General features: G+C 37.6%; 2 protein-coding genes across 4 annotated transcripts in view; both read left to right on the top strand.

The window, feature by feature from the left end:
• Positions 1-26,088, top strand: part of LOC127517455 (zinc finger protein 208-like) — a 138,661-nt gene that overhangs the window by 46,057 nt on the left and 66,516 nt on the right. The gene's annotated exons all lie outside the window — the stretch shown is intronic.
• On the top strand, positions 19,197-24,299 carry LOC127517462 (thyrotropin-releasing hormone receptor). The gene is made up of 3 exons (XM_051903167.1): positions 19,197-19,419; positions 19,499-20,299; positions 20,565-24,299. The coding sequence occupies exons 2-3, from the start codon at positions 19,535-19,537 to the stop codon at positions 20,958-20,960; spliced, it is 1,161 nt and encodes a 386-aa protein (XP_051759127.1). The 5' UTR covers positions 19,197-19,419; positions 19,499-19,534; the 3' UTR covers positions 20,961-24,299.

Genomic DNA, 26,088 nt, shown 5'->3' with positions numbered 1-26,088 from the left:
CTTGGGAGAAACCAGGCTTAGTCGGGGGGGCCAGTTCTCCTCTGGCCAACTCCCTTAAACTTTCACATAAGTTTAAGGGAGTGGGGCGCTACATAGGCTATATATTTTACATTCATATGCATTTAATTACCTCTTGTATAGAACTCTGCACTATTTGTTTTTAAAACGCTAGTATCGAACCGTGGTATTCTCTCCGCACTCCAGTCCAGTAGGTGGAGAAATGCACTGAAGTCGGTTTGTGAGGTACCACAAAAGTAAAAGGAGACTATGATCGCTCTCCTAAGTCTGGGCTGTTATCGATTGTATTGGTGTATCTAGGGCAGTGTTGGGTGTAACGCGTTACTGAAAAAGTAAAGTAAGGGATTACTGTTCATTTTTAGGTAATTTAATTACGGTTACTTATGTACTTGAGTTACATACTGTAAATTAGTTCAACAGTTCTGTTTAAATCAATATTGAATTTAAAGTCTAAATTTGTCGTCTAAAGGTAAAAGTGAACGCTGCCTCTTTAAAATCGTTAGCTGTAGTGCAGTTGCGCGTGAGTTCACAGCATAGTCGCTGTCTGAAGATGTCGGCAGAAGCGAGTGGCTGTTTTGCTGAATGGAAATATTCCAATTACTTCACTTTTTTGACACAGGTAGGCAGGAACATTACGGTAAAATGTAAGCTATGTCCTAGGGAGTAAAAAAACTGCACATGCTCTCTGAGAGACGGTCTTCAGTCAGTGTGCTCTCAACCAAAGCCAGGGTATCCGCAGGGCATTAAAAGTCATTAAATGGATTTTGTGAAAATTAAGGCCTTAAATGGCATTAAAAAGCATTACATTTTATTCCTACAGGCATTAAATTTTTTTAGATAGTTTTGAAGAAAAATAATACTACCAGTTTATATTGAATTTAGCCTTCATAATTAATAACTTTGATTTGCTGTCGTAAAATATGTACATTGGTGTGATACACACACGGAGTCAGTTTGGTAATTGCCATAACGCCGTTTTGGACAGCGGCGGGCTGGGACCTGGAGATGAAAGGCTGCATCGGTGTTGCCAACTTAGCGACTTTTTAGACCCCTTTCGCGACTTTTTTCCATGAAAGCGCGTTGTGACGAATATACTTGTTAACCTGATCTAGCTTCCGAGACCCACCAGATGTCAGGGCTCGGCACTAACACTTGTCAATTAGTCTGGGATAAGTGGATTTTTTTGAAGGGGCAAGTGAAAGAGAATTTTACTTGCCCGGCCGGACAAGGACCTGATTAAAACGTCAATACAAAAAAAAAAAAAAAAAAAAACCGCGAGAATAAAAAATAAATCAATTATTTATTTTTTTTATTACATTTAGTGTAAGTGGTGATCGATAGTGGATGATAATAGGCTGTATAATGTACTGATGATCACAAGGTTGCTCTGTTGAGGAGAAATGGAAACATGAGCGAAGCTCACACAAAAAGAAACTCAGTTAAACATACTGTGGTAAAAATTCAAAATGTGGAGTTTTTATAACTTGATACAGTTAAGCAATATCACACAACCAAGAATTCTGTTTTCCTAAATAGGCTACCATCACGATTAAAAACGTGACACTGATTTCATACAACAGTTCAGTTTACAAATAGTTAATATTCGGTCACTTACATTTTAGAAGGAACATTGACTGTTTTTGTTCTCTTTTAGCAGCAAAAATAGTTTCAAACAACGATCACAGCAGAACCATATCGCAACACTCACCCTGCATCCCAATGTGCATACTATCCACCCTATCCGCCCTAAATAGTATTGAATATTAATAATGTTACATACTATTTAGGATGGATAGAATGTTCATTGAGATGCAGGCCTTGTTTTCATTACTGAATGATTCAGCAATTTGAAGCATTTTCAGTCAAATATTCAAGGACCCACTCATAAACAACTGCCTCATTCTTGAATGAATTGGAATGAATCGTTTGAATGAATGACTCACTTATTAAAACGGTTACTTGACGCCACCTACTGGTGGTTTAGTTTAATTTTTAAAAGTATCATTTCCCCCCAACATTTCTTACAATCCCATAACATTATTTAATGCAATTGTATTTTTTTTTTTTATTGTAAATTTGTAAATGATTTAATTTGATTGGTAACAGCCCTTAGTGTCTTATTCCAATTAAATTTATTGATCGAATTTAAGAATTTAAAATGAAAGATGAATTATACATTTTACATGAATTGTATTTTTTTTTCTCCTTTCGGACAAGCAACTGTTTTACTCATATAAGTGAATGACAAGGCTTAATGTCGAGCCCTGTATGAAGTCTTAATGGGCCGCGTTTCAGTCACCATTTCATATAGTCTGACAACAAAAACAGAAAAATATATAGATTAAACAATTTTATTGGGAATTTGGCTGTATTAAAATATATGTGAGCAAAAAGGGTAGCAGCAGAGAAGCAAACAAATTGCCGCATGACGTCATCTATCGACATTTAGCGAAATATATATATGGCATTAAAAATTAAAAAATTGGCATTAAAAAGCATTAAATTAGATTTGATGAAACCTGCAGAAACCCTGAAAGCGCACACACATAGCCGCCTCTCGCAAGTGTCAAATTTTCGCGGTTTATTACACATAAACGTTCAAATACACACACAGTTATGTTAAAAATGCCCGTCTTGGCGTATATTTGCGTTGGTTATGTGAATGTGAACAGCATGTGTAACAGCATATTGTCTCAGTCCAATTAGGTCTTAGTGACAGCAGCCTTTAAATCATACTGTCTGTATTATAAATGATAATCAAGCAACAAAAGAAAAGCTTTAATAAGGATTAATCTATATTTAATTTATACAGTTATGACTATGCTATATTCTATATTTACTATTTTATATTTGATTATTTAATTTCTGTGGTATTTTTATTTAAGTAAAACTACTATTAAACCTATCTGAAAAAATATATAGCATGGTTTTATTTGTATCTTTAAATTTTTTTTTTTTTTATCGTGGTATCGACTTTGGTATCGAGTTCGGTGCACTTTTGGTGGTATCGGTACCGACTACTAGATTTTGGTATCCTGACATCCCTATTTATTACTAATTTATTATAGTATATTTTGATAAAGCTAAAATGTTTTAAAAAGCTATAAAAGGCTAAACTATTCCATGTTTGACTCATATTTAAATTATTAAAAGAGTTTCCTTTGTATTGTCTATCTGGTCAAGGTTTATAGGGATTTTAAGAAGTAATTAGTAATGAGTTGAATTACTTATTGAGTAAATAAATTACTTTTCAGACAGAGTAATTAGAAAAGTATTTTAAATACAACATTGATGATGTAATTAGTAATTAATTACTTTTTTGAAGTAACTTACCCAACACTGATCTAGGGTCCGTGTACGTTTTGACCATTTCTATTTGGAATGGATTAACGAGAAATGAAAAGACGGCCCGTTTATTCATTTTTCCGAAAAATTAGTTTTTGGTCCGTTTTCTTATTTTTCAGTTGTGATTTACAAATCGGTTTATGGCTTTGATATTTCATTCACACATGTGGGCGGCGCTGAAACACCCCTTTTATCTGATTGGTCAAACCATGCCTTCTTCAGGACGACCTTATTTCTGCCAGGTAGGACAAGAGTCTGGACGGCATTATCAAATCATCCCACTTATAAGCTTTTGTCGCCACGTGGTACAAGCACATTGGGATACTCTCCTCCAAGGAAGCCAGTCGTATTCAGTCTCCTTCAGCATGTCTTTTGCTTCACCTGAGTCAATCACCACAGTGAAGCACCGGCACAACTTCGTTTGACAGCATGCAAGCTCATTTTATCTATATACCAAATTGGTTCAGGTATATTTAACTTGGTTGAATTATTCTCAACTGAGTTTAGCTGGATACACCTGAGAACTGTGCATCAAATAGGTTCAGGTGTGTTCGAGTTGGTTTCAGAGGCCCGCAGATTGCTACACTTCCTCAACCTCAGAGAAGTGCCTCCTTCAAGTGCAGAGATGGTTTGACTATAACCAATGACTATAACTTAATTTGAAATAAAAAAAAAAAAAAGTGACTTTTTTTGGTGTTTTTACTTACTCGAATGCATAACACTTCTCTGGTGCGGTCCAGTTGACAGCGGCCGTCTGAATGTCTATATGGAAACTGGCATCAGAAACTACAGCCATTTGGACAAACTTCAGTATCGCTAAAGTTCAACAGAAGAGAGAAGATCTTTCAGCTTGCATCTTCGTCTTTCATCTATCGTCTTAAAGATCCACTTCGGCTTGGAAATCACCTTCTAATGGTGGTTGATTCAGTCCTGGTGCTGTAACTCAAACGCGTTTGGACAGCAGTCAGTGTTTGATGTGGTTTGCCTCATGGTGATCGATTTCATTGGTATGAACGTAAAAGGGAAAAGAAACTGCATTTTATTTTCATTTTCTTCTGGAGCTGCTGTGCAGCCAAAATCACCGTAAAGCTGCTTTGACACAATCTGCATTGTAAAAAGCGCTATATAAAGGTGACTTGACTTGATTTCACTGCAAATATTTCATTCCCTCACAATGGCTCTTATGCTAATGGAATAAATTCAGGTAGGTTTTTGGAGAACAGATGAAATGATGTTAAGTAGAATAAGATGCTTTTATCGAACTTTCTTCTGTGGGACAAAAGACTCCATTCAGCAAACGCAGATCCATCACTCGCTATCACAGGGAAGTAACAGTGCTTCATTTCTACAACAGTATTTCATTAACTTTAATGAACATTTGGTACATAATGTGTTTCTTAGCATGTATGAATGAGGTGTGTGTGTCTTGTTTCTGCTTAGCACATTATTGATGGGGAACCTTCCAGAAGCTTCTGTGAGCCATCGACAGACACATCACAAAACATCTGAAGAGCATTAAGCTGGAAGGAGATTGCCAGAGACCGTAACTAAACCCCTGATAAAGCTAATCAGTGATATCTGGTTTATTCTTTGGGATTTGTGTGTGTGTTCAATGTAGTTCATTCTCTCACAGCCTCGCTTTCATTCCTGTCATTCATGTTTACTGTCCTGTTCTCTGGTTAGTAGTTGTAGACATCCAGTAAAGTATATTCCTGCTGAAAACAAAACAGCTAAAACCAGACAAATCTGAGCTGGTCTTCCAGCTTGATCACAGCTGGATTTAGAGGAGTTTTGGCCACTTCTTCACATGGTCAGGCCGATCTAAGATGGTTAGGATGACCAACCAGATAAAACCAGTTGAACACCAGCTTGGCAGACCAGCTTAAACCAGCCAACCATGAGTCATTCCAACCACATCAGCATAATAATCTGAGGCCCGGTTTCACAGACTGGGATTAGATTAAGACAGGATTAGATTAGTTTTTCAAGTACTAGAAGTGAGATGGCCCCCTCTTGTGGCTGGATGAATTTACTGCAAATGTGTTGATCCTGCAGTGTTTAATGTCAGACTGTAAATACAGAGATACAGAGATCTTGTCTTTATTAGATCTGTGAACTCTTGATTAGTGTACTTACTGAATGTAGAAAAAAGGAGCAATGCTGCCTTAAAGGGATAGTTCACACAAATATGAAAATTCTGTCATTATTTTCCCACCTTCATATCAGTCCAGTCCGGTATGATTTCTTCTGTGGACCCAAAAGAAGATGTTTTGAGAGACTGTTGGACTCCACTGACTTATTTTTTGGAATATCTTTTTTTGTGGTAAACAGAAAAAAAGGTTTGACATGACATGAGAGTGAGTAAATGATGAAATTTATAGTGTAGCAAAGTACTTGCGTACCTGTCTTCTACATCTTTGATTTTAAAGTAAATTTTGTGCCATTTTGAGTTTTGTTTGATGTGATTTTGTTTTATGGCCGTTAATAATTTCCAGACAAATCATGTCGTTATTACAGCAGATGTGTTTATGGTCTGGACTAGAGACAAATGTCAAACTTTAGGTGATGAATTTACACATTAACACACAAAATAACAAAAATCAGTATTTGATTGATTTTATTTATTATCAGGCAATGGAGGAGAGATGTTTGAAATGCTAGTTATTTAGTGTACAAAATGCATCATACGGTCAAATGTACAGTCTGTTTCTGTGTTTTCAAGGGGTTGTTCACTGACAGTGATTTGAAGTGACCAAAAGACATTCATTTACTGTAGCAGTATGATGAGATTACCAATGGAAACACCTACAGCAATATTGTCAATGTTTGTTCAATTTCACATGCTTTTACAGTATACATGCCTTTTAGCTCTACATTTTATCAGCTCCGATTCTGCATAAGAAATTGTCAAAAATTGACATTTCTAATGTAGTAGGACAAGATGAAAAAGGACTTACTTTACTTATGCAGTAAATAATAATAATAATAAAAAAAACAACAACAACAGAAAGGTAATTTATAAATGAACGTTTATCAAAAACTAATGCTTTAAAAAATATTTCTTAATTTATGATACCTTCCAAATGGAATACGTGTTACATGAGCAACTGGTAAACAACCTTGCATAGGAATCACAAAATAATAATCCCCATACACCCCATTTGTAGGGAATCAAACACTGATGTTACTAGAACCATGAGTTCCAGGAACACACTGGGCCTCATTCATGAAACTTTTTTAAATATATGAGTAAATTCGGAGTTATGTAAATAAGACCTGCTAAAAAATGCCAGGCGCTCTTCTGGAAACAGCCAGATGGTGGCGCTTTGGAGGCGCAGAGTTTTTCACATTCTGGTTGCTATGATGATGATATACCAGTAATCTGTTGCTATATTGTTTTATTAACAATTACTGAATATAAAAATTTAACAATATCCATTTTAACTTCTCCATTGTTGTTCAGTCGTACACGGAGAATGGTTGGTTGGTCAGTGAGGTATTTGTCCCGCCCCATCTCCACTGTGATTGGACGGCTGGGTAAAAAGTGACAGTGACAAGCGCTGCGTTTTACCCAAAGTTTTTTTTTTTCTTTTTTTTCTTTTCGTGTTATCCAAAGTTGAACAGTTTTCAATTCTCATGGACAAACAAACAAATAAATAAATACAACACGCACCCATCCATACTTATCTTCCCAGCACTAGTAGTCGCTGAGGTATATCAGAGATCGAGTTGAAGCTAAAACTTTTGGGTGAATTTGGCAGGGAGCAGGTGGAAATTTCTTTTGTACATTTTGAAAATACTAAGACTTTAATTAATCCTAAAATTTACGTCAGAACAGCTTTATGAACGATTTACACAAATATTCGTTCTGTTCGTGTTTCACGAATGAGCCCAACTGTCCCTGTGTGAAAACTGTTTAAAATATCATTTGAGTTCACCAGAGTTCAACACACTCGAAGCTCTGCAGGTAATCTGCTGTTTTGTTTTTTTTGTTTGTTTGTTTTTTTTTAGTTAACTTTTTATGGGCTTTTAATCACTGGACCCATTTTAAATATCTAAATTTTCTAAATTATCGGTAGTCATTACATGTTTAGTTGCATGCACAAGGCACCTAATACCTATGAAATCTCACAGCTTTCATGTTCAATATGCCACATATTTGGTAGGCATTTATTTTTTAATGACCTAAGATAAAATAAGCTCATTCAATTAAATGTGAAGAAACGACAAAGCAAACATTCCAGATTAATCGCATGGAAAAATAGCCTACTGTAATGAGTCATGAACCAACTAGTTTCATGTTTTGAATACAGGCCGATAACATATCCTGCCTTTTCCCCCTTCCCTGTTCTTTTGTTAAACCACATTTATATCATATATAAGATCAATAATAAACAAAGGGGGTAACATCAAATGGGCAACATCGTGTTTCATTAGGAAAACATTTTGTTTTTGGTATAGGCTACTTTACAATAAGGTTTCATTAGTTAACAACATTGGTTAATGAACTATGAAAAATACTTCGAAAGCATTTATTAATCTAAGTTCATTTTAATATTTACTAATATTCAAATATCAAAAACGATCTGTTAATAGGCCTATTATTTAATAGAACTGAGCGACCATGAACCAATGAACAGTTGTATTTTTTTATTAAACATTAAAGATTAAAATACTGTAACAAATGAATTACTCATTGTTAGTTAATGTTAGTTAATGCATTAATGTTAAGTAATAGGACCTTATTGTAGAGTGTTATGTTTTTTTAGGGTGTCATGAGATCACCAGAGGGCTTGAACTGTCAAACTAGCTTTTCCAGTTGAACAATAAATAATTGTGAATAGAGAAGACAGTAATTCTTATCTTTGGTTTTTCAATGTCTTGTTTGATTTTGTATTTTCTTTACTGAGGTTTACATTTACATTTTTTGTTTAAACGTTACTTTTTGTGTAAAAGGTTCAAATCAACTACAAGGCAGTGTATTAAACCAAGTGGAAGAACATACTCTGCATCTCTGATAAAAAACAAAAAAGAATAGAGTGAAGCGTCAATGTTCTCTCTTCAATTAAAATAATTTTGTTGTTGGAGTTCCTCCCTTACTGGAATTTTTTTCTGGCACATGATATCATTGATGACTTTTCATTGGATGTCTTCTTGCCAATAAAAATCTGACACCTGTTTAGACGAACCACAATATCACAGACGGCACATTTCAACCGGAAGTGAGTGCCCTACTCACTCCGAAGGGCAGAACATGACTATAAATTATTACATTACTTCCTTGAAATGCCTTCGTTAATGGACCGGTGGAAGGGCCCTTCGTGAAGGGATTCAGCTGCTTTCATTTGGAACACTCCTATAAATGGTGTCCCATTCCCAAAGTGCCCTTCAAGGGTGTAAAAACGCTGTTTGGAATTTGCCCAAACCGCCAAACAACAACAAAGAACACTCTGGCTAAAGTCAGCATTTCCATCTGTTCTGCCTATTAAGGTTACACAAAAAAAATGTACAAATTATGTCAACATTTCTGTACTTTACCCTCTCTGTTCTTTTATTAAACCCCAACTGTATCTGTAAATCAATCGTCGTAGGGGTCTTGAAGATGATGTATCATTCCAGCATCGTTCAATACTATTATCATATCGTTGTATCCTTTTTTACTGAGACACTGAATGGTTGAAATTTATATCTTCGGAATGGTTGAGAACTATTGGCCAGTTTCACCGACAAGGCTTAAGTTAGTCACAGACTAAAATGCATGCTTGAGCTGTTTTAACTAAAAACAACTTGCACTGATATGTCTTAAAATATGTCAGTCCCATTGTTTTGTCTTGAGATGTCTTGAGATTTTTCTAAGGCACGTTTACAAAAGCCACTTAAATTGAGCTAAGGTCTAATCTTGTCTGTGCAATGGGCCCATCTTCTAAATATCCTAACAGCTGAAAATATTTGAGAAACAGCTTAACCTAGTTTTCTCCAGTTAAACACAGTAGAGAACATGTTAACCAAGTTGAATATAGCTGAATCAAGCAGGTATATAGATGATATGAGTATGTACGTTTTGAAAGAAAGCATTCCTATACCTTCCCCAAGGGCAAACCATTGCTATAACCTATATAAATGGGACGTGTCTTCAAACAGGTGTCAGATTTTCATTGGCAAGAAGAAAAAAAATATCCAATAAACAGTAACATGATGATGATGATGATCTCAGGAGATCTGACGTCAAAATTTGGTAGTAAAATTCCTGTTCAACGCTAAAACCACATGCCTGAGCCTGTCATGTCAGATCCTGCCCTGTCCTCTTGTTTCCTCATTTGGTTCGATTCAGTTCATCTGGCCCTCACATAATGTATCCCCTTTATATTAACTTGCTCCTGGTTAGCTTAGTTTTTATTTTATTTTTGAGCTGTTCTCTACATAAATTAAAAACTTTGGTACCACATGGTTTACATGCAGATTTTGATTTTAAGAGTTATTTCACCCAAAAATGAAAATAATATAATTTATTACTCATGTGGTTCTACACCCATAAGACCTTTGTTCATCTTCAGAACACAAATTAAGATATTTTTTGATGAAATCCGATGGCTCAGTGAGGCTTGCATTGACAACAAGATAATTAACACTTTCAGATGCCCAGAAAGCTACTAAAGACATATTTAAAACAGTTCATGTGACTGCAGTGGTTCAACCTTAATGTTATGAAGAGACGAGAATACTTTTTGTGCATCAAAAATGACTTTATTCAACAATATCAAGTGACGGCCAATTTCAAAACACTGCTTCATGAAGCTTCGAAGCTTTACGAATCTTTTGTTTCGAATCAGTGGTTCGGGTAGCATATCAAACTGCCAAAGTCACGCCCCCCAGTGGTGAAACATTGAAATTTCAAAACACTTTCAACGTAATGAAGCCTCGTTTACTGAAATCCCATGACTTTGCCACTCCGAATCTCTGATTAGAAACAAAAGATTTGTAAAGCTTCGAAGCAGTGTATTGAAATCGGCCATCACTAGATATTGTTGAAAAGTTATTTAGTTTTTTTTGGCGCACAAAAAGTTTTCTCGTCGCTTCATAACTTTAAGGTTGAACCACTGTAGTCACATGAACTGTTTTAAATATGTCTTAAGTAGCTTTCTGAGCATCTGAAAGTGTAAATTATCTTGTTGTCAATGGAGGCCTCACTGAGCCATCGGATTTTATCAAAAATATCTTAATTTGTGCTCTGAAGATGAACGAAGGCCTTAGGGGTGTAGAACGACAAGAGGGTGAGTAATTAATGACATAATTTTAATTTGAACTAACCAAGTTGGGTTTTTTTTTTTTTTTTTTTTGGCAATGTGATTTTATCATCTCTATGCTGTTCTCCATTTTGTAAGAAATTATACATTGACAGGCTAATTGTTGTGCTGAAACGTTGGTAATAAATGTACTTAAGAGAGTGTGCAGTCATATTCTCTTTGCATTGAGTATTCTCATTCAACTTGTACCTCATTGCTGTTCTTTTGAGGACTGAATTGTTCCCATCTTAAAAATCATCTTATAAACTGATATACTTGCTACAGTTTTATGGTCAGTGCCCTAGAGTTGTCTGCCACAGTGGCTGATGTCACGATGGGCTTCTCATCTACTGCTGATGGTATGAATTCAGTGGATTGACATACTGTATATTGCACATCAAATAAGCTTCAAGTATTCCAGCAAAGCATGAATGTTCTTCCAAATAGAGATGTTTACACAATTAAAGATGTTTTTGAAATTACTGTAAGTTACTGTTATTATAGCTTAATAGGAATAATTTTTGACTTCAGGAAGCGATGAGTCCTTATCGTTAAAACATTTACAGTGAATGTTTTATCTGTTTATCCCGGTTTAATGGATATAAAGTTCTGAAGTGTATTGTTTCCAAAAAAAAATGACGATTCGATGAAGTGACGATTCGATCAAGGACACGCATATTCTGCATTTCTGATACAAATAACACAACGAATAGAGTGAAACATGTTTCCTGTAAATGTTCTCTCTTCAATGAAAATGAAAATTTCAGTGTTGGTCTGGAGTTCCCCTACTGGAATTGTTCCAACTTCTGACGTCAGATCTCCTGAGATCTTTGTCTTTTCATTGGATGCATATTTTTCGTCTGGCCAATAAGAATCTGATGACGTTTTGACCTTATATATTAAAGTGGCTTGTCTGCTCTCTCTCATTTCAGATGCACATCAAGAAAGAGAAGGAACTCAGTCGGATCATTTGTTTAGATGGCGTACGGTCAAGAGTTTAGCGTTGGAGCTTCATATGCACGAATGGCATATGGCAACGTGTTCGGACCACATGTGCAGATGGTGCACAGCCATGTGTTCGGCGTCGAAGCTCATGTGCGAATGGCATTCAGCAATGTGTTCGGCGTCAGAGCACATGTGCAAATGGGATTCAGCAACGTGTTCTGTGACGGACCACATGCGGCGATGGCATCCAGCCATGTGTTCACCTTCGGCGCACATGTGCGAATGGCATTCAGCAATGCGTGCAGCGTCGGAGCACATGCGGCGCTGGTGTCCAGCCATGTGTTCGCCCTCGGCGCACATGTGCGAATGGCATTCAGCAATGCGTGCAGCGTCGGAGCACATGCGGCGCTGGTGTCCAGCCATGTGTTCGCCCTCTGCGCACATGCGCGAATGGCATTCAGCAACGCGTTCTGCGACAGACCATGTGCGCCACTGGTGTCCAGCCATGTGTTCGCCCTCTGCGCACATGCGCGAATGGCATTCAGCAACGCGTTCTGCGACAGACCACGTGCGCCACTGGTGTCCAGCCATGTGTTCGCCCTTGGCGCACATGCGCGAATGGCATTCAGCAACGCGTTCTGCGACAGACCACGTGCGCCACTGGTGTCCAGCCATGTGTTCGCCCTTGGCGCACATGTGCGAATGGCATTCAGCAATGTGTTCGGCGTTGGACCACATGCGCCGATGGAGTCCAGCCATGCGTATATGGCTGTAACTGCTATCTGTAATATCTGATTACTTTAAATAAATATGTTAAGCGATTTTTGTGTTTTTTATTTACTTAAATGTGTGTACTTGACACTTCTCTGGTGTGGTCCAGTTGAGAGGGGTTGTCTCTGCCACGACCACATGCAGAGATGTCACGTGTTTAGCGTCAGAGCTTCACATGCGTGGATGGCATTCAGCAACACATTCAGCATCAGAGCACATGCGCCGCTGGCGTCCAGCCACGTGTTCACCCTCGGCGCACATGCGTGAATGGCATTCAGCGACGTGCTTGGCATTGGAGCACGTGCGACGATGGCATCCAGCCATGTGTTCACTCTCGGAGCACATGCGCGAATGGCATTCAGAAACGCATTCGGCATCGGAGCACATGCGCGAATGGCTTTCAGCAATGCATTCGCCGATGGCGTACAGCAGTGTGTTTGGTATCGGAACTTCACATGCGCGGATGGCATACAGCAACGTGTTCGGCTGTAACTGCTGTCTGTAATTTCTAATTACTTTGAAATAAATATGGTAACTTTTTTTTTTTTTTTTTTTGGTTTTCATGTACTGAAATGTATGTACTTGAAAATTCTCTGGTATGGTCCAGTTGAAAGGGGTTATCTCTACCACAACTACGTTCAGAGACGTATAGACAGACGCTCCGACAACTGTGTAACTATATACAACTATATTCTCATGTTTTTATTTACTCACATGACTGTGTGTGGCACTTCTATGTGGTCCATTTGACAGTGGTCATCTGTATTTCATAAACTCGAGTGGGAACTCAAGGAAACAGGCAGCCATTTGGACAAACCTCTGTTTTGCTGAACTCCAACAGAAGAAAGATTCTTCAGCTTGCAAAGTCTTCTTTTATTGTCTACATTAATCATCTTCAAGAGTGAAGCCTAAGAGGAGTGTGATGGGCTTGTTTTACAGATGGATTTCCATTGCCTGAAAGCTCTTGAGCCATTGAGCTGAGAGCATTGTTTAAGGTGAGAAAAGTTGGGGATTTGGAATGACATGAGGGTGAGTAAATGATGACAGAATTTGCATTTTTGTCTTGATCAAATTTGTTGCAGGTAGATTGAACCAACAAAAGTCAGCCGAGAACTTTAACACCATCACAATGCCTCGAATGCCTAAACAATCTTGTTTTCTATTACCTTCTAACAGGTTTGTAAAAATGGTAGATTCACTTTTCTGCTGGTTTCTGATCCTGATGGGACAGAACAAAGTACAGACCAAACCGAGATGTGCCTCGATATCACAGGGAAATATCACTGTTCGATTTCGTCAACAGTATTTCACTGATTTTAATGAATATTTGGCACATAATGTGTTCCCCAGCATGTATGAATGAGGTGGGTGTGTCTTGTTTCTGCTTCAGTGATGTACACTAGGAACACTAGAAGCTTCTGTGATGGACAAAGACCAGGATGTCTTAAAAATCATCAAACCATAACTAAATTAAATCAGTTACATTTGCTTTACTCTGTTATTCTGTGGAATTTGTGTGTGTTTTCTTTGTTTTCTAGCTGACATCAGGGATCTTCTGGAGCAGCTGGTTGAAGAGAGATTATCGGCTCTCTCTTTTGGGGCCAGCTAAAGTTTCTACCAGCACAAGTTTGACTCACCAATATCTCAGCTATTATATTAGAAAAGCACTAGTGCACAAACCAGCTCAGACCACCCTCATGTATCACATCATCCTTTCCAGCCCCCAGTTTACTCCCCCTTTTCACTGTCTTTAGTGAGATTCAAATCACCATCCAACAGGATCTCTAATTACGGATACAATCCTCCAAGAAATATTGTTACAAAACACACTTCAGTACTTAAGCACAATATGACTCATGACTCATTAATTACAGATGTGTCCCACTATGATAAACCTGTAAATAATACAGGTGTGTTTATGAATTCCCCTAAGATCCCAGCACAAAATATCCCCATTACAACCCAGTCACACTAACCAGTGTTTCGTATCAGTAAACAGACAATCTTGCCTATTTTAACACAAGCACTTCATAAAACATGTTTAATCTTGCTAGTGTCTTTGCTTAAGGCTTTACAATCATTCCAGCTGTAATGAGTCCTGAACCAGCTGCATGTTTTCACACGATGAATGTTTGGAATAGGCAAGATCTGTGTTAATGCTGTATTTTATCCTCCTTGTTCTTTTCTTCAGCCCCATTTATATCATTATATTTCCTCACGAAAAGATTGTTATTGTTAGTTGACAAGAAATAATGTTTGGGGGTTACATTATGTAAAATCTACTGGGCATCCTTGGACATCCTTTAGGGTTCATTTACTCTATTAACTAGCTTTTTTGTTGATGTTTCAAAAGCACAAGGTTTTTTTTTTCACTAAAACATTTACAGGAAATGTTTTGCATGTTAATCTCTGTCTAATCAATATAAAGTAATGAAGTGTATTGCTTCCAAAAACAACATTTGATGGTTCGGTGAAGGAAAAGCATATCTGCATCATTGATGATAGAGTAAAACATGTTTCCTGTAAATGTTCTTTCTTCAATGAAAATGAAAATAATTATAGTGGAGTTCTCATTCTGGAATTTTTCACATTTTGATGTCAGATCTCCTGAGACTATTGATAACTTTTCATTTTCATACTTTTTTTTTTTCTCACCAATGAAAATCTGAAGACACGACCCATTCATATAGGTAACATTGATCTACATTTGCATCTTTGTCTTATTTTGGATGAATGTTGAGATAGCGAAGGAAGCCAGTCAGATCATCTGCTCACTCTCATTCTGGACAGATGTTGAGAAAGACTGTATCTTTTGTAGAAACCAAACATTTTCTTCACAATGTCTGTGCTTCACCTGTTTGGTTGAAGAGATCATTATTCTCTCTCTGGTCCAGCTACCAGCATGATTTTTAACATCACCAATGTCTCAGCCACTATAAAATACTAGAAACACTAGAAAAACTAGCTCAGACCCCCCCTCATGTATAGCCTCATCCATTTCAGTCCCCTTGTGTCACTGTCCTTAGTATTATCCAAAATATGACATTACTGATAAAATCCTCCAACAAAGATTGTTACAAAACATACTTCAGTAGTGACAAGCACAAAATGTCATGGTATACTCGACATATGGTGTGTCTCGTTATGAGAACCTGTAATACAGGTCTGTTTATTCCCTATATCCCCATTACAACCCAGTCATGCAAAATCCATCGGTAAACAAACACTCCCACCTGCTTTAACACAAGCACAACAAAACTTTAGTTTAATTTTGCTAGTGTTATTTGAGCCTCTCCTGCTTTTCCCACTCTTTTATTCAATTACCTCTTCCATTCCTGTTGAATATCCATTCAAGCGGTTTGTGATCAGTTACCAGAGTAAACTGTGCTCCATAGAGATGCACATGAAAATGTTCACATCCCCAGACAATGGCCAAAGCCTCGCGTTCAGTTTGGGAATATTTTTTGTTCAGTATCAGAGAGTGCACGGTTTGCATAGCTCACCACCTGAGCTGGTTCATGAGGAGAGTCTCTTTGGGCTAACACTGCCCCTAAGCCAACTAGACTTGCATCCATGACTAGCTCAGTCTGTTTTTTAGGGTCAAAATAACTCATGACAGTGTCACTGCTGAGACTTTGCTTTAGCTTCTGGAATGCATCTTGATGAGTTTGCCACCATGCCCAGATTGTGTGCTTTTTTGTGAGTTCACGGAGTGGCTGCGTAATGGAGGCTTTGATGAAGCGAGCACTGTAATTTGCCATGCCTCCGCATTTCATTGACGTTTTTGGGTGGAGCAGCCTCTTGAAGTGCTTTGAGCTTTGTAAGGACAGGTGAGAAGCCTCCATCAGAGAATGTGTATCCGAAAAAATCCAGTGATGCCTGCCTATACACACACTTTGCCTTGTTCAGCGTCAGTTTTTTTCCTTTAGCCTTTGGAATGTGTTTCTCAAAGCTTCATCATGCTCCAGCAGTGTTTTGCCAAACACCAGGATATCATCGCTCAGATTGATTCCCCCTGGGATTCCATCTAAGGCTTGTCATATGACATGCTGAAAAAGTTCAGCAGCTGAGGATATGCCAAAATTAAGTCGCTTGTAGCATCTAAGGCCTACATGAGTGGAAAAAGTGGTAATGTATCTTGAGGTTGGTTCTAGTTCCAACTAATGGTACCCACAATTTAAATCAAGTTTGGAGAAGTACCTGGCTCCATTTAATGCATGAATTACATCATCAACTGTAGGAGTCAAATGTCTTTCTCTTTCAATGGCTTTATTAGGTAAGCGCATATCCACACAGATCCTAACAGCGTCCGGATCCTTTGGTTTTGGCACTGCAACAATAGGGGACACCCATGGCGTTGGCCTGTCCACCTTTTCAATAATGTCCAGCTGTTCCAGTCATGTAAGCTCAGTCTCTATACGTTTCCTGATGTGAAAGGGGACCCTACGATGCGGCTGACTGACTGGTGTGATAGATTTATTGATGTGAAGTTTAACTTGAAAGTCCTTTAGTTTGCCAACGCCTTGGAAGAGGTCATCGTACTAAGAAGGCAGTTCACATTGGGCGTGTTGTGGGGAATGTGAATAGGCACCTGAGGAGTTTGCACGTTCATGTCTTGTTTGGACTGCACTCTGTTCACTACTTTGATAAGACCTAGCTGAGAAGCAGTATCGTAGCTAATGTGGTACTTCCTCCCTTAAGAACGTAAAAAGTTGTTGTAGAAAAGAAATCGTGACTTTGTTTCAAGTACGTCTGTGAATTTTCCAAGGACAGGCAGAGGCATCTGGGAAGCATATGCAAAAATAGTCACATCTGTCTTACTTAGGACAGGTTTATCACACAGAGTCTTGAATGTTTTTTCCATCTAGAATGTTGACACTCGCTCCTGTATCGAACATTGCTCTGATTTTTCTGCCTCTGATTTTAATGTCTGTGTGAGGAGTTTTTTTTTTAACATCTGAAATTGTGTAGAGGTATGTCTCTTTAGATGCAACAGCTGGCATTTTGAACCAAATGAAGCTGTCGTTTGGTTTTGGCGCCTCCCTGTGGCTTTGAACGGCAACATTTAGCAAAATGCCCTTGTTTTCGACATGAATGGCATATTTTCCCTTTTGCTGGGCACAATCTCCCCTGAAGATGTGGGAAAGCTCCAGCATAGTTAAAACATGTTTTCTTGACAAGATTACTTGCACTGGATACGGCCATTAAATCTTGGGAATTTGCAGCACAGTTTTTTGTTCTATGCACCTCTGCCACCACCAAATGACTAACATATCAGTCAAAGTCAAATCAGGATTCTGAAGTGCTTGACGCCGAAGTTTACTTGATGTACACGTTTGAATAATCATAGTCTTGATCTCTCTGTCAATGTCAGTGAATTGGCACTTTGCAGCTAATTGTCTCAGCCTCGTATAAGCGTCAAGCGATTCTCCAGTTTTCTGAGAAGCCTCTCTGAAAATGTACATCTCGTATGCAGTGTTTACCTTCGGAGAGAAATATTCATTGAGCTTGTTAACAGCAACAGTGTAGTCTTTAGCCTGGCCTGTTTCAGATAGTGTGTCAAATATATCCTGAACTTCATCTCCAGCATAGTGTAAGAGCATTGCCCATTTCCTTGTGTCATCTTTGATGTCCATGGCCAGTAGAAAATTCTCAAACTGTTGTAGCCATTTTTTCCATCTTACACCTACAGTGCTGTGGTCATCATGCACGACAATTTGGGGAAAAGCAGGTAATATCTGGTTTGCCATATTTTCCTCGTCGCTAGTATAATGTTCTTATCTTAATCAGAGATAAGAGGCTGGTGTAGGAATTAACACATTTTATTCCTCCAGTAGTCTCCCTCCACTTCACACATGCATTTCAACACACTTAACTACTTCTTTCCAGTTGTCCCTCCCCAAAACCCTTAACTATGTTTTCCTGCCCCCTAGTGTCTATAATTAACATAACATTAAACATTACAACCACTGCAGACTGGGAACACCCCACAAGAGCTGCAGTTTTGGAGATGCTCTGACCCAGTCGTCTAGCCATCACAATTTGGCTCTTGTCAAACTCACTCAAATCCTTACGCTTGCCCATTTTTCCTGCTTCTAACACATCAACTTTGAGGACAAAATGTTCACTTGTTGCTTAATATAACCCACCCACTAGCATGTGCTGTGATGAAGAGATTCTCAGTGTTATTCACTTCACCTGTCAGTGCTCATAATGTCATGCCTGATTGGTATATAGTACTTATGTAAAAATTGTTTAAAATGATGTCCGCACACATGAGATGAAGACTGTTTTATTCTCATGAGAGCCGATGACTGCCTGCTTTATCTCGGTAAGCTTCCTGTTATTGGACATTTTCCAATAAATTCATCATGACTGAAACCCAATAACACATTCTTATAATCTTATAGTTGTCCTGACTAACTACACAGCTCAGGATAGTCACAAGGGTTTAAGATCGTCTGTGTTCTAGTGATGTCATCAGCCAGTCATGACATCATTTTCCTGCAGCTCGAGTCATTATGACATTTACAGCTCAGGTGATTGACTCAAAAACATCCAGAACAGAATATCGTACATGTTATTTATATATGTATGTGATTATCCTAAATGTACTGTAAGTGAAACTGTTTTGATAAATCATGTTTTCTGCATGAAAACATTTGCACACAGATTTTAGATGTGTACACACGGTTAGCGAATGAGATCCATCTTTTCTTATTAGCTTTATTTGCTGCTGTTTTATGTAATGTAGATTTATATTGTTACACAATTCTCATTGTTTAAAGCTGTTTCATTACTTACCAAAGCAGCTTTATCTGTTGTGTGCTCATGACCTGCGTCCAAAAAGATCAATGAAATAATGAACTATATAACTATCAAAGCTTTTGATAAGAATCATGAGAGAGCGGAGAGGAGAGGAGAGGAGAGGGATTCATTGGTAGTGAGTGAAAGAGGAGGAGGAGAGAAGAGAAGAAGAGGACCGAGGTTTTCTCAGTAGATGCTGCAGCTCTCTGGAGAAGAAGTCATTCCTCTTACTGGATCATCCAGCATCACAGTGAGTGACATTTCATGCATCTGTTCTCAAATGTGTGCGCTTTTTGATTGTAATCTCACTTTTCATAAACTTTCTCCAGAATTTTGTTGAGACGGCTGAAATGTGAAACACCACGATGGATAACAGCACCTCGACACATCCCGACAGAAACTCCACAATGCCGGAGAACTCGCTGGAGGTTCAGGTGGTCACCATATCTCTGTCACTGCTGATCTGTGGGGTGGGAATCGCTGGGAACGTCATGGTGGTTTTGGTGGTGATCCGTAGCAAGCACATGATGACTGCAACCAACTGCTACCTGGTGAGTCTGGCGGTGGCCGATCTGACCGTGCTGCTGGCTGCTGGCTTACCCAACATCTCTGAGGTCGTGGCTTCGTGGATCTACGGCTACGCCGGCTGCGTTTGCATCACGTACCTGCAGTACCTGGGCATTAATGTCTCATCTTGCTCCATCACGGCCTTCACCATCGAGCGCTACATCGCCATCTGCCACTCCATCAAAGCCCAGTTCATCTGCACCGTGTCACGAGCCAAGAAGATCATCGCCTGCGTTTGGATCTTCACGTCTCTGTACTGCATCATGTGGTTCTTCCTGGTGGACACAAATGAGACCGTTTATGCTAATGGCGTCGTGGTCCGGTGTGGCTATCGGGTGTCCAGGAACCTCTATATGCCCATATACTTCCTGGACTTCACCTTGTTTTATGTCGTTCCTCTTGTTGTGGCTTTGGTTCTGTACGGTCTGATTGCCAGGATTTTGTTTCGGGACCCACTGCCGATGAATCTGTCAGAGCAGAGGTTCTCCGTCCATCAGGGCCGACGGCAGAGTTCAGTGAAGGTGTCCTGTAAAACTAACAGTGCAGCGACATCCAGAAAACAGGTTTGATCTGTCTATCATGTACATTCTAGAAATAGAAGAAAGAAAGAAAGCTAACTATAAAAAACTATAAACTATAACTATAAAAAATGAGTTGCAATTAGTTATCACAACTTAAAATTTAGTGTTTTTTGTTGTAGGAAACTTACAATTTTAAGACAGCATGAACACTTTAAGTTGAAACAACATTATTATTGTAATGTTGAATTTTAAGTTTTGAAAATTAATTGCAGCAGCTCAAACTTCCGTTCTCATGTCTGCTTTACAGGTCACAAAGATGCTGGCGGTGGTGGTGGTTCTGTTCGCTCTCCTCTGGATGCCGTACCGGACTCTGGTGGTGGTGAATTCCCTCATGGACCCGCCGTATTTGAACACCTGGTTCCTGCTCTTCTGTCGCATGTGCATTTACACCAACAGCGCTGTCAACCCCATCATCTACAACGCCATGTCACAGAAGTTCCGCGCTGCTTTTAAGAGGCTCTGCGACTGTAAACGCAGGTCAGATCAGGGCAGAGCTGGAAAATGCACCGTAAGTGTTTACTACAGCGCCATAAAAGAATTCTCCAGTGAAAGCACTGCACAGAGAGCAGAGAAGAAACACGATGGTATGAAGACAGACACGCTTGATCTGAGCACATTAATGTCAGGAGCCTCTGATTCATGAAAAGTGAAAATAAGTGATACAGTTAATGGATGATTTGGCTAGAAGTGAGCTGCATGCATTACTAAAAAGGCAAGTTAGGATTTAAAAATTCCAAATTGTGATATATAAACTGGCAATTCTGAGAAAAAAGTCAGAATTGCGAGTTATAAAGTCAGAATTGCGTGATATAAAGTCAGAATTGCGAGTTATAAAGTCAGAATTGAGAGATATAAAGTCAGAATTGTGATATAAAGTCAGAATTGTGAGATAAAGTCAGAATTGCGAGTTATAAAGTCAGAATTGTGAGATATAAAGTCAGAATTGCGAGATATAAAGTCAGAATTGCGAGTTATAAAGTCAGAATTGCGAGTTATAAAGTCAGAATTGTGAGATATAAAGTCAGAATTGCGAGATATAAAGTCAGAATTGCGAGTTATAAAGTCAGAATTGCAAGATATAAAGTCAGAATTGCGAGATATAAAGTCAGAATTGCGAGTTATAAAGTCAGAATTGCGAGTTATAAAGTCAGAATTGCAAGATATAAAGTCAGAATTGTGATATAAAGTCAGAATTGTGAGATATAAAGTCAGAATTGTGAGTTATAAAGTCAGAATTGTGAGTTATAAAGTCAGAATTGCAAGATATAAAGTCAGAATTGTGAGATATAAAGTCAGAATTGCGAGTTATAAAGTCAGAATTGCAAGATATAAAGTCAGAATTGTGATATAAAGTCAGAATTGCAAGATATAGTCAGAATTGTGATATAAAGTCAGAATTGTGAGATATAAAGTCAGAATTGCGAGTTATAAAGTCAGAATTGCCAGTTATAAAGTCAGAATTGTGTGATATAAAGTCAGAATTGCGAGTTATAAAGTCAGAATTGTGAGATATAAAGTCAGAATTGCGAGATATAAAGTCAGAATTGCGAGATATAAAGTCAGAATTGCGAGTTATAAAGTCAGAATTGCAAGATATAAAGTCAGAATTGTGATATAAAGTCAGAATTGTGAGATATAAAGTCAGAATTGCGTTATAAAGTCAGAATTGCGAGATATAACGTCAGAATTGCGAGTTTTAAAGTCAGAATTGCGAGATATAAAGTCAGAATTGCGAGTTATAAAGTCAGAATTGTGAGATATAAAGTCAGAATTGCGAGTTATAAAGTCAGAATTGCGAGTTATAAAGTCAGAATTGCAAGATATAAAGTCAGAATTGTGATATAAAGTCAGAATTGTGAGATATAAAGTCAGAATTGCGTTATAAAGTCAGAATTGCGAGATATAACGTCAGAATTGCGAGTTTTAAAGTCAGAATTGCGTGATACAAAGTCAGTATTGTGAGTTATAAAGTCAGAATTGCGTTATAAAGTCAGAATTGCGAGATATAACGTCAGAATTGCGAGATATAACATCAGAATTGCGTGATATAAACTTGCAATTGCTAGAAAAACAGTCAGATTTGTGAGTTTATATCTCGCAATTCTGACTTTATATCATTGCGTGTTATAATGTCCAATTGTGAGGAAAAAAAGACTTTTTTCTCAGAGTTGCGAGTTTACATCTCATAATTCTGACTTTATAACTCACAATTCTGACTTTATATCTCGCAATTTTGACTCTATAACTCAAAATTGTGAGTTTAAATCCCTCAATTCTGAGAAAAATGTCAGAATTGTGAGATAAAAATTCACAATTACCTTTTTTATTTTTTTTATTTAGTGGCGGAAACAAGCTTCCATAAGTAAGTCATGGCAACTTACATTACTTTAACTCATCAAAATAAGTTTCAACTTTTTTAAAATAAGCTATATGAGATTCAGCTCTATTTTCTGTCAGTTTAATATAATTTTAGTTGAAAATTTGAGGCAGCCACTGAATTTAAGTTTTTAAGTTGAAATAGGTGGAAATTGCTTACAGTGGCTTCCGTTCATTTTTGTATACAGATTGTAGAAGGTTTTCCATATAAATTGAATTATCATACATCGGTGTGGTTGTAGTGATCGATCCAGTAAATGTTGACAGTGGTGTACTCATAAATGTGAGAAATAATTTAATTGTTCAGCTCTTTGTGTGTTGGCATGTCTCTGTTAATGTTAAAGTAGGAATAAAACATTCGAGGGAACCATATCAGGAGGAATCAAATTGGCACTGATTTTTAAAATAAGATTTTATTGTATTAGGAAAATAAACTATAACTTCTACAATTTAAAACGTCCTTCCCAGACATAAAAATAAAACCTTATTTTTTTATGATTTGAGTTACGTATGTTTGATAGTACTTTAAATTTTTAGGAAACATTGGATACCTCATGACATGAACCCTTTAAAAGCATCTCAAAAGAAACGTGTTTTAACAAAACATTAAAATACTGTCTGGTTTAATTGTCAAATAAGAAGAGCCTCTTCCTCTCATACTGTATTTATGATATAAACTGTTTATTGCCCTTCAAGAGTTATTGAACACTGTGTAGTTTTCATCTGAATGTATTGAGAGCATGAAAAAATGGCAAAAATGTTGAGAAAATAAATTTAGCCTGGTGCTTCATACCTGCTTACTTCTTTTACCTGTTTTCATCTGTCATTCTGCTTCATTCCTGACAGTTACCAGGTAAAAATAGCCGTTTCATCATTTCCTGTGGGAATTAAAGCACACACGCTTCATAAATGCACCGCATCTGATCAAACGCTGGTCATAATTCACTGAACTGAATCTCCGTCAGTTTCTGCATTTCCACTTTGACTCACCATTTCTTCTGTTCTGTTTGTAGTTATTTTTGTTTGCTTGATTTTTAGCTATTTTAGTACATGCTTTGATTTTTTTTTCTCGCTGTTTCAGATTCTGTCATGCTCTTGATGTCAGGGACGGTTATTCATCACACAACTTTTTTCATCAGAATTCACCTTTCACTTCTTACACTAAATGTTTCAAAGGTTGCAACACTCAAACTTAAGCTTGGTAATCATCTGTTCTCTTTCTATCTTATGTTGAGTCTCTTCTGCTCACCAAAGCTGCATTTATTTGATTAAAAATACAATAAAAACAGTGAAATTTTATTATAATTTAAAAGAACAATTTTCTGTTCAGTAATTATAATGTCCTATGCTCGTGTTGTATCGAGTCTCGTTTGGAATGGTTGCTACAGCATAAGTTATATTTATTTTACCCATGCCGGTCTGTTATTGTGAATATAATCACCTCTAAATGGCATGTAAAAACAACACGAACTATGATTGTTCAGTTTGATTCTGATGATGCATTTGTGTTTGTAAAAGTGCTAAAATGATGCAGAAGTAGTAGTTTTTTTATTATTATTTGCAGTGATCATGCATGCAATTTTGGATGGTTAATGGCAATATTTTGGCAAATAAATGGCTCATTATATGTCAAATACCCTTTTATTTGAAATGATTTGGGCTAGAAGAGACAGAATCAAACATATTTCCTTTTAGTCACTTCAGTTTTATAAGCAGGTATGTGATATTCATCTCTATTAGACTTCACACAAGTTCTTTTACAACCTCAAATAATCCCTGTGCTTCTGGTCTTGGTGGATAAATATAGTCTTCTGAAAGATAAACAGCTCTTAATGGCCGAGAGATGCATTCATCTTGCCGTATCTGATGTGATGTTCTTTATGCATGTGATGCTCATGTGTGTTTCTTTCAATCACAGAAGCATCACTTCACTTTCTAAAAGGATATTGAGCTTCTATTTACTTCTTTTAGACTGGAGTGAAATCTGTATTTTGCTTCAGCTTCAATAAATTAATACACTAAAACCCACAAATACTTGCACTATTTAATACAGTTATTGACTGATCAGCTTTTCAATGTTGTACTTAAACTGAAGCTGCAATTTATCCACCAAAATGTGGAATAGCTATCTGAGTGACAGACATATTCTGCCTGTTGATTCGGAATTAATATTTACAGATTGGGGATTTTAAATATAGTATATATCTGCTGAGAAAAACTTACTGTCATTCACTAAATCTTACCTTACGATCATATCTTTAGATACACAGACCACTGAGGAGGGAACAGCAAATTCTTTCTTCACTCTAAATTGTAAGCAGGCATCGATTTTTTATATATTGAATAATAATATTGAATAATTAACTAAACAACAAGTATGTTTACTCACCCTCAATGTTAAATCTACATTTATTTGTTATGCCCAAGGCTGCATCCGAAATCGCGTACTTCCCTACTAGCCGATATAATAGTCGAAAAACAGTAGGGTGATCGATTGGGACACGTTTTCCCAGTCATCTCAATGGCAATAAGTGTCCTAATCACCCCTATGTGACCAAAAAGTATGTATAAATTCACAGAACTCCCAATTCCTACAATATTCTGAAGTGTACAAACGATGGATTTTAAAATGGCGGTGCAGCGACGCAACTGACGCTGATAGGTCACATGATAATGACAATATGGCGATGTAGTACGTCAGGATTACGTTCATATATAGAACATACTTTTTAGCGGTCGTGAAGTAATTACTTATTCAAAATAAATACCTACTCAAGAGAATATGCGAATTCGGACGCAGCCCAACTGCGTTTCCTAACCCAGTCCTTCAGGAAGCAGTGAGATGGCCTCCTCTAGCGGCTGGATGAAGTTACTGCAAACATGGCGTTTATCCTGCAGCGTGGAGCTACTGAGCGGATTTCAGTCCAGGCATCAGGATTTCTCTCATTAGGTGTAAGTGCGTGGATGTTAATTTTTGTTGTTGGCACTTCTAACGTGAAGAACTAACAGTTTATTCAGGAATTCATCTTTTTTTTCAAGTTCAACCCCCTTCCTCTAGTTGAAAAGATTAAAACATCTTTGTTTGGTGATTCATTTTATAGGCGTTTCTTCAAATCAAGATCACTCTTTGTTCTGACAGTCTCCTAGTGTTGCAATTTCCATTTAGCAACCTCACTGCAAAAAATGTTTTTCTTATTTAGTATTTTGTCTTGTTTCCAGTCTAAATATCTAAAAATTCTTAGATGCTTTTACTAGAATGACATAAAATGACATAAGATATTTTTTTATTGTTTTCTGGTGGGGAAAAAAATGAAAATGAAGTGAGTTTTTGCTTAAAACAAGCAAAATTATCTGCCAAAATGGGGTAAGAAAAATAATAAAGCAAGATTTCAAAC

The sequence above is a fragment of the Ctenopharyngodon idella genome, chromosome 8 (genome assembly GCF_019924925.1).
Source record: "Ctenopharyngodon idella isolate HZGC_01 chromosome 8, HZGC01, whole genome shotgun sequence".
NCBI classification, from domain to species: Eukaryota; Metazoa; Chordata; class Actinopteri; order Cypriniformes; family Xenocyprididae; genus Ctenopharyngodon; species Ctenopharyngodon idella.
This window is presented reverse-complemented; position numbering and strand designations above follow the sequence as displayed.

What these genes read in the sequence shown, in the direction of transcription:
- LOC127517462 (XM_051903167.1), top strand. Translation starts at nt 19,535, where the DNA reads ATGGATAACAGCACCTCGACACATCCCGACAGAAACTCCACAATGCCG. An exon ending in CAGCGACATCCAGAAAACAG is followed by an intron (nt 20,300 to 20,564) that starts GTTTGATCTGTC and finishes TCTGCTTTACAG; the next exon opens with GTCACAAAGATGCTGGCGGT.